Source organism: Mytilus galloprovincialis, chromosome 4 (assembly GCF_965363235.1).
Source record: "Mytilus galloprovincialis chromosome 4, xbMytGall1.hap1.1, whole genome shotgun sequence".
Taxonomy (NCBI): domain Eukaryota; kingdom Metazoa; phylum Mollusca; class Bivalvia; order Mytilida; family Mytilidae; genus Mytilus; species Mytilus galloprovincialis.
In genome coordinates, this window is record NC_134841.1 from 6,670,562 (window position 1) to 6,685,001 (window position 14,440).

At 34.6% G+C, this 14,440-nt stretch overlaps 1 protein-coding gene across 1 annotated transcript; it reads left to right on the forward strand.

The window, feature by feature from the left end:
• The first annotated feature begins 361 nt into the window (after nt 1–361).
• Nucleotides 362–10,687, forward strand: LOC143071231 (uncharacterized). The gene is made up of 3 exons (XM_076245412.1): nt 362–494; nt 9,843–10,194; nt 10,509–10,687. Exons 2-3 carry the CDS (start codon nt 9,859–9,861, stop codon nt 10,518–10,520), a joined length of 348 nt encoding a protein of 115 aa, XP_076101527.1. The 5' UTR covers nt 362–494; nt 9,843–9,858; the 3' UTR covers nt 10,521–10,687.
• Nucleotides 10,688–14,440: the final 3,753 nt, after the last annotated feature.

Here is a 14,440-nt window from a genome sequence, read left to right on the forward strand (position 1 = left end):
ACCAAACTTGGACAGAAGTATACTGTATCCGTTTTTTACAAGCATATTTTTTCATACTTTTCAAACGTTTTATTTCATTAAATGTAAATCTCTATGAGCATTCCCCTATCACATTGATAACATAGAGAACAACAAAAGAAAGCGAGACACTAGGTTCCGCGGAACCCTTGCAACTGTGTAATGCATATAAGTTATTTTAAATGAGAAGGGTCGGTTAACAAAAGGATATGATCATTTCTTTGTATTGAAATTAATATTTTATTGACGTGAAATTATGATAGATGATGATGGACAAACAATTAATTTCGACATTTAATGTCCCAGACAATTACTCAGGACGATGTTGTTTACAAGCTGATTAGGTAAGTCCGTCGCACGAGTACACATCAATCATCAGTCAATGTTCTTCTTTCGGACTTGCTATATAAAGAAGTCACAATTATGATTTGAACATTCAGCGTTCGCCTTCCGCAGAAAGTATATCTAGACTAAAGGTAAGTTTTCTTAATATATATCTCTTGGTCAATTTTTATTGTTGTAGCATCAATTTTTTTACCGTTTGTAATGGTAAGGCTCTATCAATAATTATAGTTTAAAAACAGAACAAAAAATTCTTATGGGAAAACTGCACGAAAGAAACGTGCATTATAACTTGTAGCTTTTTAGGGTGAAACTGAGTATCTAAGCCACCAACAGAACACTACAGCATAATTATTGCATGTTACTTGACAAATCCATTCACATACGAGGTTTTCATTAACTTTTTAAAAATCTGAAATCGAATTATTTCTTGTTTAACTGCAATCTATAAAGAAAAGTTATTATTTATTAAATTCGTCATTATTCAATTTTCTTTCTGTTCAATTTCTGAAGAATTTAAGTTGTCTTGATAAATATATAAGCTGCCCATATTCATGTACTAAAACTATCAGTGTGTTCAGTGGCGGATCCAGGGGGTTCCGGGGATGGAACCCCCCCTTTTTTTTTGCCAATCAACGCATTTTGAGAGGGAGCATACAGTTGGACCTCCCCTTTACTTTGGGTTGGGAACCCCTTTTAAAATGGCTGGATCCGCGCCTGGTGTGTTTATTATAAATGAACAGAAACTTTGTTTGATTCTTTAAACATTAAATAGAATGATGCAAAGAGATGTGTGTGTTTATTTTTATAAATGTTAAAAAATGTATTGTCTTATTGACAAAATTTCGCAAATACGTTAAACAATGCATCACTTTAGTTCTGAAATAAAGTTCTAATATAAAAATGCAATTGCCTTTTTGTGCACGGATACTTCAGTACAAGCAATCTTGAGTACATTCGTTAATTTGTATATTCACTGTACCTCTGTTGAGTTGCACCTAAATGTAAATCAAACTTGCTTGTGTAATGTTGTCTTTTCATTATTCACATATGACATACAGGTTTTTAAAGTAGCTTTTTCCATTTTCTGCAGTTTGAAATTTCTGTGATATAAATTTAAACTTCTGTCTGTGACATAAACTTAAACAATTTAAACTTAAGTCTTGTTACTATTTACAGTAAAACCTGGGTAAACCGGACCCTTAAGGTGGCTCACCCCAATAGTGACCCCCGGTAGAATTTTTTTATTTTCACATATTCTGTAGATTTTTTTATGCTGAATCCAAAAATGCAAAGAAAAAAGGGGGTCACCAGGCTCGTTTTCTCCTCAAATTGAAGCGAAATGTGCGATTTTGACCCTATTTCCAAACATGCCCACCCTTCCAACAATAACCGTTACATCAAATTCAAAGACTTTTAAAACCAAGTCAGTATGATTTTTATGTGAAAAAACAGTAGAATTTGAAATGTAAACCTTTCCCTTGGTTGTTTTTGACTTAAAAATCCTTTTATTTTCAGATTAATGTCTAAATTTTGCATTTTCTAATTTTAGTTTAAGGCAAAAAATATTGGTTTAATCGATTTTTCGTAAAATTTCCCCGGTAGATTTTTTTTAAAAACAGATATGTCAAAGCTATGAACTTTTCGAACATTTTAAGGTAAAATAAAATCGGGGTCACCAGGCTTTTAAAAAAGTTACGAGCTTTTGTTTAACCCCTCTACCCCATAAGGTCTGATTTCATTGCACTCCATTAATTACTTAATTGTGAATTCTTTATTGATGGCTTTAATAAAATAATGTTTGTAATTATATCAATAAACGATTGCTGAATATAAATGTGGTTATCGTATTACTGTTTGTTATCAAAAAGTGAAATTTTGATTATTTTGGTGAAATACGGTAATTTTGTCTGGCGCGAGTTGCTTCCCTCTAATTTGGCGCCATTATCGGACCAGAGGAATTTCAAGGTCGCCATTGCCGAGCAGCATACTATATTGATGAATACGACCATGTACATGCATAACAGACATTGTGGCGAATATACAACGATGAAGGTAGAGTTATTACATAAGAAAACATAGATTTCGATATATTAGGCAGCCAAATGTTATCAGTATAACGAAAAATACAAACTTGGGGGTTGTCTCAAAATACTCACTACTGTTGAAAATCACTGCGGCTGAAACCTTGCACGGGCTCAATTTCTGTTCCATGTTTAATATTATAGATCGTTATAGCTGGTATCTTATTTATGTGTTTATTTTACCTTTTACAGACAAGTTGTAAACATGTCTGGCCAGTTTTGCAAAATATCCGTGTGCAAACGGCCGAAGAGGAAGGGATGACATCTACTGTCATTTTTACGCTACCGTTAGCAATGGTTAGTGTCAATGAATTAGTCTTTTTTAATCATCATTTTTAATAACTTATTTCGTAGCCAAGTTAGGTTCATATTAGTCCGAGATTAGCCCCAGCTTGTCTGGCAAAACAACCGTTGGACGTCAGAGAAATCTCGGACTAGGGTCATATGTATGTGGGGTACCCCATAACTTCCATCGGGACAGTTTCTACTCCTTGACCCCAACTATATTTCCCTTCCCATTTTACTCTAAACCCCCCCTCCTTTTTACTTCAATTCTTCCATCTCCTTGCCCCAAGACAAAATATATTTCAAAGATACCCCCTTTTCCCTGATCCCTCATTCCCCTGTCTCCTTACCCCTGTCCACCCCTCTATTAAGGTCTGGGGTTTGATTGACTTCTTTATTTTCTTGAGAATATGATATAATTGGCCTAGGCTGATTTGTAAATGATGAACCCTACAGTAGGAGGCAAACGAAGGATTCATCTTTATCAATCACAATTTGTTTACCATTAACCCCCCCCCCCCCCCCCCCTTATTCTGTTAGGTATACAAAAATGTCTTAAGGTCTAGTAATAGAAGTATCAGGGTTAAACATGTACAGAATGCGGCCATAAGTATTTGTCACTTGAGATTTTTAGCTGTTCATATATATTGTATATAATATAAAAAAGAAGATGTGGTACAATTGCCAATGAGACAACTATCCCATACCTGTCAACCTCTGAAAATGAAAAGTCAGGTCATGACCTGCATTGAGAAAAAAAATCTCAGGTCATAACGCGTACGACATTTTGCAGGCTCAATTGAAGAACAAAAATATGTTTACATATAATTTATATAGTCAATATGTATATGAAACAGTTAGAACATGTATACAAGTTTATTTCAGACTATTGTTATATTCCATAGTAGTAGACTTGGCATTCTTTAAAAGAACTGCACTTTGTTTCAGTTCATAGCAATGCAAATGTGTATTCATTTCACAAGAAAGAAGAGCACACAGTGTATCCTTATTAAGATCAGCCCTAAACTCTGTAGCTATTTTCTTTACTAAAGAAAATGCCCTCTCACTGTCTGCATTGCTGTTTGGCAAAACCAGTAATGTTTTAGCAAGTTTTGACAAAACAAAAAATTTTGGCTTGTTAATAAAAATGTCATGCAACTTGGACATTTCTCCCCAAAATGTACCAATGTCAGTTTCAGGGGAAGTGCAAAGTGGAAGTTCATCTAATGGGGTCAACTGATAGTCACTGAACTCATCTTGTAGCTTTGTTGTCTCTTCATATCGTTACGTAGCTCAGGTAAACAACAGTCCTACATTTTGACTTTTGGTTACATCGAAAAAGACCGATAAAACCGAAGGTCGTATTACTTCTAAATACCGGAAACAATTCCGGTCAGAAATCCGGGTGAAACGGGTAATGTTAGAAATTCCCGGGACCCGCCGGGTAAAGAAAAACTCCCGGGTGAGAGGTGAAAATAACGGGTGTCACCCGCAAAAAACGGGTGAGTTGACAGGTATGCTATCCACAAAAGACCAAAATGACACAGACATTAAAACAACTATAGGTGTATACATTTTTTCAAAAAAAAATAATTTTGGATTGATTTTAAGCATCCTGGTACCAATAGAAGCAGTATTATCACAGGTTTATTTTTTGGTTATATTTTTTTTGTGTCTCATTTTCATTATTTTCTGTTCAGAAATTCGATATACAAATGTACATGTATATTCAACCAAATTAAATTATAAAAAAATATTTTATGTTTTCTCAAGGGAAAACAAAAATAAATGAAAACGAACCTATTATCAAATAAACACATATTAATTTAGACCATTTTAGTTCTTTTAAGGTTACCCTTGCATTGTCAGTCTTATCAAACTTGCATGTACCTCCCAAATTTGGTTTCTGTTCTCCAATTTCAGTTTGCCTCTACCAACGTTATGAAACTAATACACAATTATTGCATATATATATGCTTACTACATTGTACCAACAAACACACATGAAGTTTGAATTTTTGGTGGGGTCGCTTTTACTTTTCTAGAGTTATGCCCCTTTACAAATTAAAAAAATGCTGAAATTTTGTTCCTTTCTTTAACACAAGTTTGCTTCATCCAAATGTTCTGAAACTTAAATGCAATGCTTACTACAACAACACTCAGATCAAGTACAAATTTGGGTGGTGTCACCCTTTTCATCCTTTATATGCAAGCGGCTGCTCATCTGTGTCCCATGGACACATTACCATTATGAACTAGTCTACATCTATATGCTTTTGAATGTCAATAATTGTTGATTTTCTGACAGAATTACTCTGATATTTAATTTCAGGCTGCAAGTACATTTGTACATGTACATTGCAAATGGAAGGAGTGAGCTTGGAATGTTCAACTTTACTTGGAAACTATTGGCAAAGTACTGACAGAATTTCATGAGAAGCCAGTATCATATTCTAGTCTTGCAACCGGAAGCTATGCGTAAAGTGCTGAAACTTAAGAACAACATTCTACATGTATATATGCAATATATGTTGCCACAATCCTTTTAAGGAGCTAAGATCAACTATAAATTGGAACTACATGTATATGCTTTAGTGCTGTCAAAATCCTTTTTAAAAAATATAATCAAAAGGACCTACTTCACCTATATATATAGCTACCTGTCCCAATGATGAATACAGATCATATATATGAGTCTACTCTTATAAATAAAACAGTGAAGGAGAATAAAAATAAAGAAAATATAGAGCTGATCAGCTAATGATTGTACATGTACATGATGTATAAATGGCAACAATTCGTACATGTATACTAGTACATTGAAATTAATTATGTTAATAGATGTTTTATAAATTTGATCTCATAGATATTAGAGGAATAAAATCAATCACGTTTCAAAAATTTGATTTAGTTGAGCCTTTTTTTTAACACCAGTTTTCAGGACATATTATGGTATACCATTGACTGTCCGTCGTCAGCATGTCGGACATATACTCAAAAATAATAAATACTAATAGGTACATGTAGTAGTCAATATTGTGTAATCAATAGGTCATCTTCATGTATATTTGGTGTATAAAATGATTATTAAATGTCTTATCACAAATTAAAATATCAAATGAGAGGATGTGATATGATTGTAAATGAGACACAACAGACCAAATAACACAGAAATAACTATACCTGTAGGTCACCATATGGACTTCAACAATGAGTAAAACATATTCTGCATAGTTGGTTTTAAAGATCTCAAAATGACAAATGAACAATTTAAAACATTTAAAATGAGAAAACTAATGGGTGATTTATGTACAAAATAATAAATGAATAACAAATATGTCTGTCTTGCAGGGTTTATCTGAACTTAACCTCATTTTCATGGACTTGTCTGTTTCTTGAATTCTAAATATGTTTCAAAATATTTGGTTGATGGCATGATTGTTACAGAGTCCGACATAGGGTGGGGGCTAATTGGTGGATTATATTGCAAATAACTGAAGCCAGCCCCGCTTTGGCAGTCAGTCCCCACATTGCCACTAGAGAAATAAAATAACTAAGAAAAAAAAATTAAATCACGATAATTTCCTGTTGATATGCACATCTACATAGTATGTCCTTATTATCTACAAAGTTTCATGAAATTCTGTTGTGTGGTTTCAGAGGAGTTTCGATGACAAGCTGTTTGCAGTTGTATACTGCAGCAAATAAGTTCAAAGGGGCATAACTCCTAGAAAAATAATTCGTAATTTCCTGTCGATATGCACATCTACATGGTATGTCCTTATTATCTAAAAAGGTTTTATGAAATTCTGTTGTGCGGTTTGAGAGGAGATGCAGTGAAAAACTGTTGCAGTAGTATATTGAAGCAAATAGGTTCAAAGGGGCCTTACTCCTAGAAAAAAAAATATGTATATCTAAATAGTATGTCCTTATCTAAAAAGGTTTCATAAAATTTTATTGTGCGGTTTGAGAGGAGATGCGATGACAAACTTGCAGTAGTATATTGAAGGAAATAAGTTCAAAGGGGCATAACTCCTAGAAAAAGTTTGAATCATAATTTCTTGTCGATATGCACATCTGCATAGTATGTCCTTATTATCTAAAAAGGTTTTCTGAAATTTTGTTGGGCGGTTTGAGAGGAGTTGTGATGACAAGAAACAGGACTGATAGACTGGCTGATGGACGGACGGACGGGTCAAAAATGTTATACCCTGCGCCACTTCCTTGTGTAGGGTATAGAAATAGGAAGATGGGGTGTCATTGTTTATGATGCAACTCTTCACCAGAGACCAATTTACATAGAAGATAACAATTATGTCCCCGTACGGACTTCAACAATTACTATAAACTGATATACCACATAGTCAAACAAATAAAAGTCCCAGAAATTACGTTTTTTTTATATGACTGCACATAATGAAAATTAAAGTTGTGCATACTGAATGATCACTGGCAAGTATTTCAAGCATAATACGGATGAGAACATGCAGATAAGTATCAATTATGAAAGTTATGCAAAGTAAGACGGGAGCTAGATTTATGGACTGCCATAAAAAAAACCGAATGGACAATTACGCTTGGTGCATGTGTAGGCAAAATTCCCCCTTTTTACCCTACGAGGCTTCGTATGTATACATCCAGCTGTTTGAACACCCTGTATAATCAAGGGGTCATCTGTCAGATTAGTCATATTTCTATGTTAACCATACGATATGAAAATAAGCAGATGTGGTATGATTGCCAATAAAACAACTATCCACCAAAGTTCATATTTAAAATTCAATATTATAAATAAAAAAAAACATTATCTCCTTTTATCATCACGCATAGATCGATGATTAGTTATGCATTTCTTTGCCACGGTAAGATCAAATCAGTGTTCACAAACAAAATTGTCATTCACATTTTTTTGCCGCATTGACATCACTCAACTATATTTGTGATCATTTGTTTTAATCAAGAACTTTCCTTATTAGCTTACCTTTTAAAAAAGCATTTCAAAAATTAAGATTAAAGTTAAAGTTTGCCAACATCACCGGCTAAGATAGCGTTCTTCAGGGAGTAGCTTTTAAATTACAATCCAAACTTTTCCTGAACCTAGTAGTAGTATAGATTTTTTTTTATATATAAAGTCTTTAGTAGTGTTTGAGACTGCCCGGCACGATGCGGGTGTATGTCCTAGCAAAATCCCGACATGGTGAAACCAAAAATTTTGCGGTTCTCCGCAAAGCATGCAGTATTTAGGAATTATATCATAGACCGATATATAAGGTCGGAATACTAGGCCAGTCCCGTTTACTTTTGACAGTGATGGATCCAGGGGGAGGGTTCCGGGTTCCCCCTTTTTTGGACGATCAATGCCTTTGAATGGGGAAATATAGTTGGAACACCCCCTTTTTGTCCTGGGTTGGGAACCCCCTTTTAAAATGACTGGATCCGCCCGATTGATCGTTGCTGGATCCATTAGTCTATTTTAATAACATTCAGTGCTCTGATTCAATTATTTTAGTTTTAATGCTGATATTTCTTTTTTTTTTAATATGAACTCGGTTGACATATTGATAGATACAACAGAAAATTGCAAATCAACAAAATAACAATTCACAAAATAAGTAATAGAAAAGTATCATAAAAATAGAAAACATTGGTCCCGATGTCTTAGATTATAGGACTAAGTCTAGTGTTCCGGAAATCATGGAATTGTGATACGAGAAAAATTATCAGATGATTTTCGTGCAGGTAAACATATCTTTAAATGAAAATGTTAAGTATTAATAAAATTGAGAATGGAAATGGGGAATGTGTCAAAGAGACAACAACCCGACCAAATAAAAAACAACAGCAGACGGTCACCAACAGGTCTTCAATGTAGCGAGAAATTCCCGCACCCGGAGGCGTCCTTCAGCTGGCCCCTGAACAAATATATTAAGTCTGTTAGAAAATTGACATGTTCAAATTTGTTTTGGTATAACTATAATTATCAAAATTTTGCAGTGGAAAAATATATCGCATACTCGGGAATAAACTCCTAAAAATACTTGGAAATTCAGTGGCGGATCCAGGGGGGGGGGGGGGGGGGGGGGTTCCGGGGGTGCGCACCCCCCCCTTTATTTTTGCCGATCAATGCATTTGTATCGGGACATATGTTTTGCACCCCCCCCTGCACCCCCCTTTGCCCTGGGTTAGCACCCCCCCTTTCGAAAATTCCTGCATCCGCCCCTGGAAATAAAGATATTTCAAGTTTTAAATATATTTATGACAGAAACAAACTGTTATAAAACGCCAAACGGATTATATCATGATAACAAACCCGCCCCGATGTTTTAACCCATACTATACGGGCAGAGACATATATACACATATATGTCTCTGATACGGGTCACAAGTTTACCTGTTTTTGAAAGCTGTACGATGACATGAAGTTGTTTACATCGCTATCATTTGTTTACAGTTAATCATTGCGTCATTGGCAAAACATTTTCAAAAATAAATATCCACGACATCATTTAATTCAACTGGTATTTAAGTGAATTCAAAATATGGTACGAACGGACCCAAGAGGCGACCGTGTAAGATGAGAATGCGTTTTGGGAGCGAAGCGGCACCAAATACCGTCGACGTCATACATGTGACTTTGTCAGTATTTATATATTCTTTTTTTTTAATGTTATGCTTAAATCATGTATATTTTTCTCCTTTTAAACTTTTATGCGAAAAATGAAGAAAGCACTGTGAATTTCTGACCGTTCGTATTTCCTGTTTTGAAGAACGTTTAGCGTCACTTGTTTACATCGTCAAGGGTGCTTTCATACACGCCCGCGTTTCAAGGTCGTCAAAGCTATTTTTGAGAAGACCCCTTAAAGCGACCGTTTCCAAGGCACTCGTCGTAAGAAACATGCGTTAAAATATGCGCATTGGTAAAGGGCCGAGCCACCTTAATAAACCGGTTTCCTGTCCATTCCGACCGAAAATTAAAGTCCCGTCCCCCTCCCTTTCAAAGTATTTATTAAAATACCCTTTGTAAACCTGACCCTGTGTACGTATAAAATATTAAAGAACTTGTATCGCAGTCAATGTTATGGGCTATATTTTCTTGTTTTTTTATTTTTTCAGCAGTTAATTTTTCACAATGATCAAAGGATTCGTTCTCCTCGCACTTTTGGTGGCTGTTGCTAACTGCACCTACTACAAAGGTGGTTACGGTAAAGGATACGGAGGTGGATTCGGAGGTTATGGTGGGGGATACGGAGGTGGATATGGAGGCTTTGGTGGATACGGAGGAGGATACGGAGGTCTAGGTGGATACGGAGGTGGATACGGAGGAATCGGAAGTTATGGAGGCGGATACGGAGGACTTGGTGGATACGGAGGCGGATACGGAGGTGGATTCGGTGGTTACGGAGGTGGATACGGAGGTGGATACGGAGGCGGATACGGAGGTGGTTACGGAAAAGGATACGGAAAGGTAAACATAATATATTTCATTACACCAATTTGACCCTTAAGACTGATATATAAGAACTCGATGAAATTAAATTACTTTTCTTTTTAGCAGAAAACGATCTAATAATTTAGGTAGATTCTATGAATAATCACAGTTTTTAATGCTTAAATCATCTGGATATTTTCATTTAATAATAATTGAAATGAGAAGAGATTAGAAGAACGTAAATCTCTAGATTTTATTTATTTCATAAGTATTAACAGTGTTTTATATCAAGTTTGTAAGGCATACTCGCACTTATTGTTATTAACACACATGTATTTTTCTCTTTACAGGGAGGGTACTAGACAAATACTGCACTTACTGGTTAAAATATGAATTCCACAAACCAAAAAGCCAGCACTAGGGAAAACAAATGAAAACCGACCAAATGCCAAAGACGTGACAAAAGACCGATATGAACACTTTCATTTATCATTACACTTGTCATTGTAAATAAAACATTTACAACCTTCGAATGGTTTTATCTTTTTTAATTTACCTAGCCGGGAGCTTGACACACAGTTAACACATATGTATACGATTGCAGATTTATGTTAATATTTCGATGTTTTTCTTGGTCTTGTTATCTTGTTTGGTTGTTGTCTCATTTATTTGTTTATGCAAATTCATGTAATCATATTTATTTAATTTTATCAAGCGAACATGTAGTACATTGCCGATAGAGTGTCTTTGTTTTCCAAATAGTAACACTATCACGTGACAGGCTGTCTTGTCCAATGAGATAACTATCAAACAGAGACCTCCAATAGAGTCCAACTAACATAAATATAGTCTTTTTAAAACAGAGACAAGTTACTGTGTTCAGTAACAAATGTATTAGTTTTTTCTCCACTATTCCTGTGCTATATATCAGAATAACTAGCAGAGGTATTCATTCAGTAAATGATGTTATGAAATAAAGCTTGGTAAACGCAGTTCTACATTCCAGTAGAAGATAGTTTCAATCTTTGATCTGGTATTCAGAAACTTTTCAATCTTTCAAGGATTGAACTCGATTCAATGTTTTGTCCTCAATTTTACTAACGTTTTAAAATCGAAGGATTCCCTTTATCAATTATTTTTTTTGCTTATTCAGCAATGCTAGTCTGAAGGACTCTTTCATGGGAGACGATATCAATATCACGCACCAGATGATGATTAAGGAGGGAGGGGAAACCGGGTGCTCCTAGAGAGCTAACTATATTATTAATGTATAGATTTTCTTAGACTTTCTATCCCCTTTTTTTATATAAATCGTGGACCTACAACTACGTATATGTGTACTTCAAACACCGCCAAATTATCAAAAACTGGAATTGTGGTCTGAAGGGCCAGTCAACCCTTACCTTGTTTCAACTTGTACTTATTTGCGTATGCCTAAAAATGTAATTTTCAAAGGAGTAGGTCCAGTAAGACCCTTTTTTGGCCCCAAAATATAGCAGTTTTACAAAATTGTTAAAATGTAAACTTTTAGTTATTTATTGGACAGTAGAATGCTTTTGTTACATAAATATGGGCTGTTTTCGACAATACAATGCACGTATATTGGGTGCTAGCACCATTAAGTCATGCTAAATTACTGAAATCTTCACAATTTTAGCATTTTAGTTAAATTTTAGACGGTTTTCGTGTAAAACGAAAGTGGCCGCATTCGTGTTCATCCTTAATATTGAAATGTAAGTTGTATTTTATGATAATACATAACATATATAAAGGTTGAGGATGAACACGGATGCGGCCACTTTCATTTTTGACAAAAACCATCTGAAAAGTGACATTTTGCGGCATATTTGGGAGATTTTTCATATTTGAGCTCGAATCGGATCGTTTTAAATGACTAAATCAGTTAAAATCTTTCACATAAACTAATTGATTCAAATGAAATAGACACTTAAGTGTTTAAAAAGTGGTCATAATTTTTCGTCAGATGAACCTGAAATTTGAGGCCGAAATCGGTCCTTACCGGACCTACTCCTTTTAAGATGACCTAATTTTATATCTGAAACGTTTTTGTTTAATTTCACTTTTTTCGATTCGGAACTATTTCAAAATACTTTATAATGTCGAAATTGCACCGTCATGGTACAGCTGTTTTACTTTTATTGAAATATTCGATTTTCATGTTTTTACTTTTATATTGTGTGTAACGTATTAAGATGCTTTTAAAAAAGAAATTTCATAAATTCCCAACTTTAGAACGAAGAAAACGAAATTCATTTTAAAATCAAAGTTCTGCAATTTAATGCGTAAGAAAAAATAGCAAGTCATGTTCACAGATTTATGTATGACTTCAGTGTGAGACGTGGAGACAACGTCTACCATAATACGTCGACAGCCAAAATATGCATCTTCGTATGGTTGATCGTGTAGTATTTCAAGTTATAATAGTTCACGAAAGTTTTTCTCTTTCGAACCGTTAAATATACGTTGACACCAACCATCCAATCTATTACAATACACGAAAACCGCAGACTAAGATATATTGTTTCCTTCAAAATTCGGGATCCTGTTTGTCACGAAATCGCCATGTAGATATTAATAAAGAGAACGTGTTATGATTATTAATGATATTTATTGGCGATATATATGACTGCCTCTGGTGATAGCAATGATTAAATGTGTCATAAAACCATTTGATGACCAATATATATCAATCTTGTAATGGTCAATCAGTTGTAAATGAACCAAGTGAACTCACCAGTACCTTAGTATATATATTTGTACTCTTAGATTGGCTCTTCGTGTCTTTTTCTTTATGTAAAATCAGAGACATATATGTATGTGTATATATGTCTCTGGTAAAATTCATTCATTCATAAGTTGTATTTGTGTCGATTTTATGTGTGAAGCCATTTCCAACTGATTATTACAGTTTGTTAATATGTTCTGCTGTAAGCCTGTTACACTACCACCCAAGGTTTAGAGAAGATCGGAGCGCTCGCAAACTTCTATAATTATAACATGTATGCTTGTAATAAGTCAGAAGCCTAAAATTCAACGGTTGTCGTTGGTTGCAGACTGTCACAATTTTTCCCTTCATTTATTGTTTTGTCATATTAGAAAGTCTTTTTTTTTAATAGTTTCACATTGTGTCATTTCGGCGCATTTTACAGTTGACTTTACGGATTTTACGGTATAGGTTTGTTCATTGTTAAATACCATGTGGTGATCTATTAATCCGCTACATATCGAACCCTGTTGGATATAATTATAGTTGTCTCATTGGCAATAATACAAAAAAAAAAAAAAAAAAACAATACCAGATCCGGTCCTAATAAAAAGCGCCCGGGAAAAGAAAAAGCGTCCAGGGAAAAGAAAAGGCAGTGGCTATTTGACCGGCACCGGCTAAATAGCAAATTTACTATTTGACCGGCACCGGCAAAATAGCAAATTTGCTATTTAGCCGGCACTGAATAAAACTGTTCATTGATGTGATTAGTAGAGAATAAAAAATCTTAATAATAATTTAAAATCATTTTATCACAATATCAAGCATTAAAAATACAGTACAGTGAAAAATAAAATATTGAAGATGTTCATAAATAAATAATTCATAACTTTATAATATTAATTAAAAGCTTGAAAACATATAATTTCTCTATCATCACTCTCTTTCTGCTCCAGTTTTACATCAGACCTGAGTGAAAACTGTTTCAGGATATATGCCCAAGCAAATGGTGTCACCAACTCTTGATATTTATATTCAGGTGAATCATTAGAGAATGCTGAAACAGTCCTCTTTTGGCCCCCCTTTTTGGGAAAAAATTTGGTTGCTTATATAGGGAATCACTGAAGCGTGACTGGAGTGGGCCCCTCTTAGGTCAGTCAGTGGGCCCCCACTTATGAAAATTTCTGGATCCGCCACTGTTCTTCACAAAGTTCTTTGTAAAAAGATTGATATTCATCCTCTGATTTTGAGTAGACTATCTTCTGCATGATTTTTAATGCTTTAATTTTCTCACCTTGGAACTGTTATCACCAATTTTTTGATTGAAACTTCTCGTCTAAAATTCCGTAAAACATGAAACAAACACTACTGCAGCTTAGCCTGAGGTATAGCTTTCCCCAATACATTCCTTTTGGTCATGTCTTTGTCAGTTATTAATATAATTTGTATATTTTCCCAGTTTTTGTTCTTTAGTTTGAATTGTTCAATAACTAGTGAAAGTATAAATTCCTCCTCCTCTTTAAGCAAGAACATATATCAACTATTTCACTTTGTCCA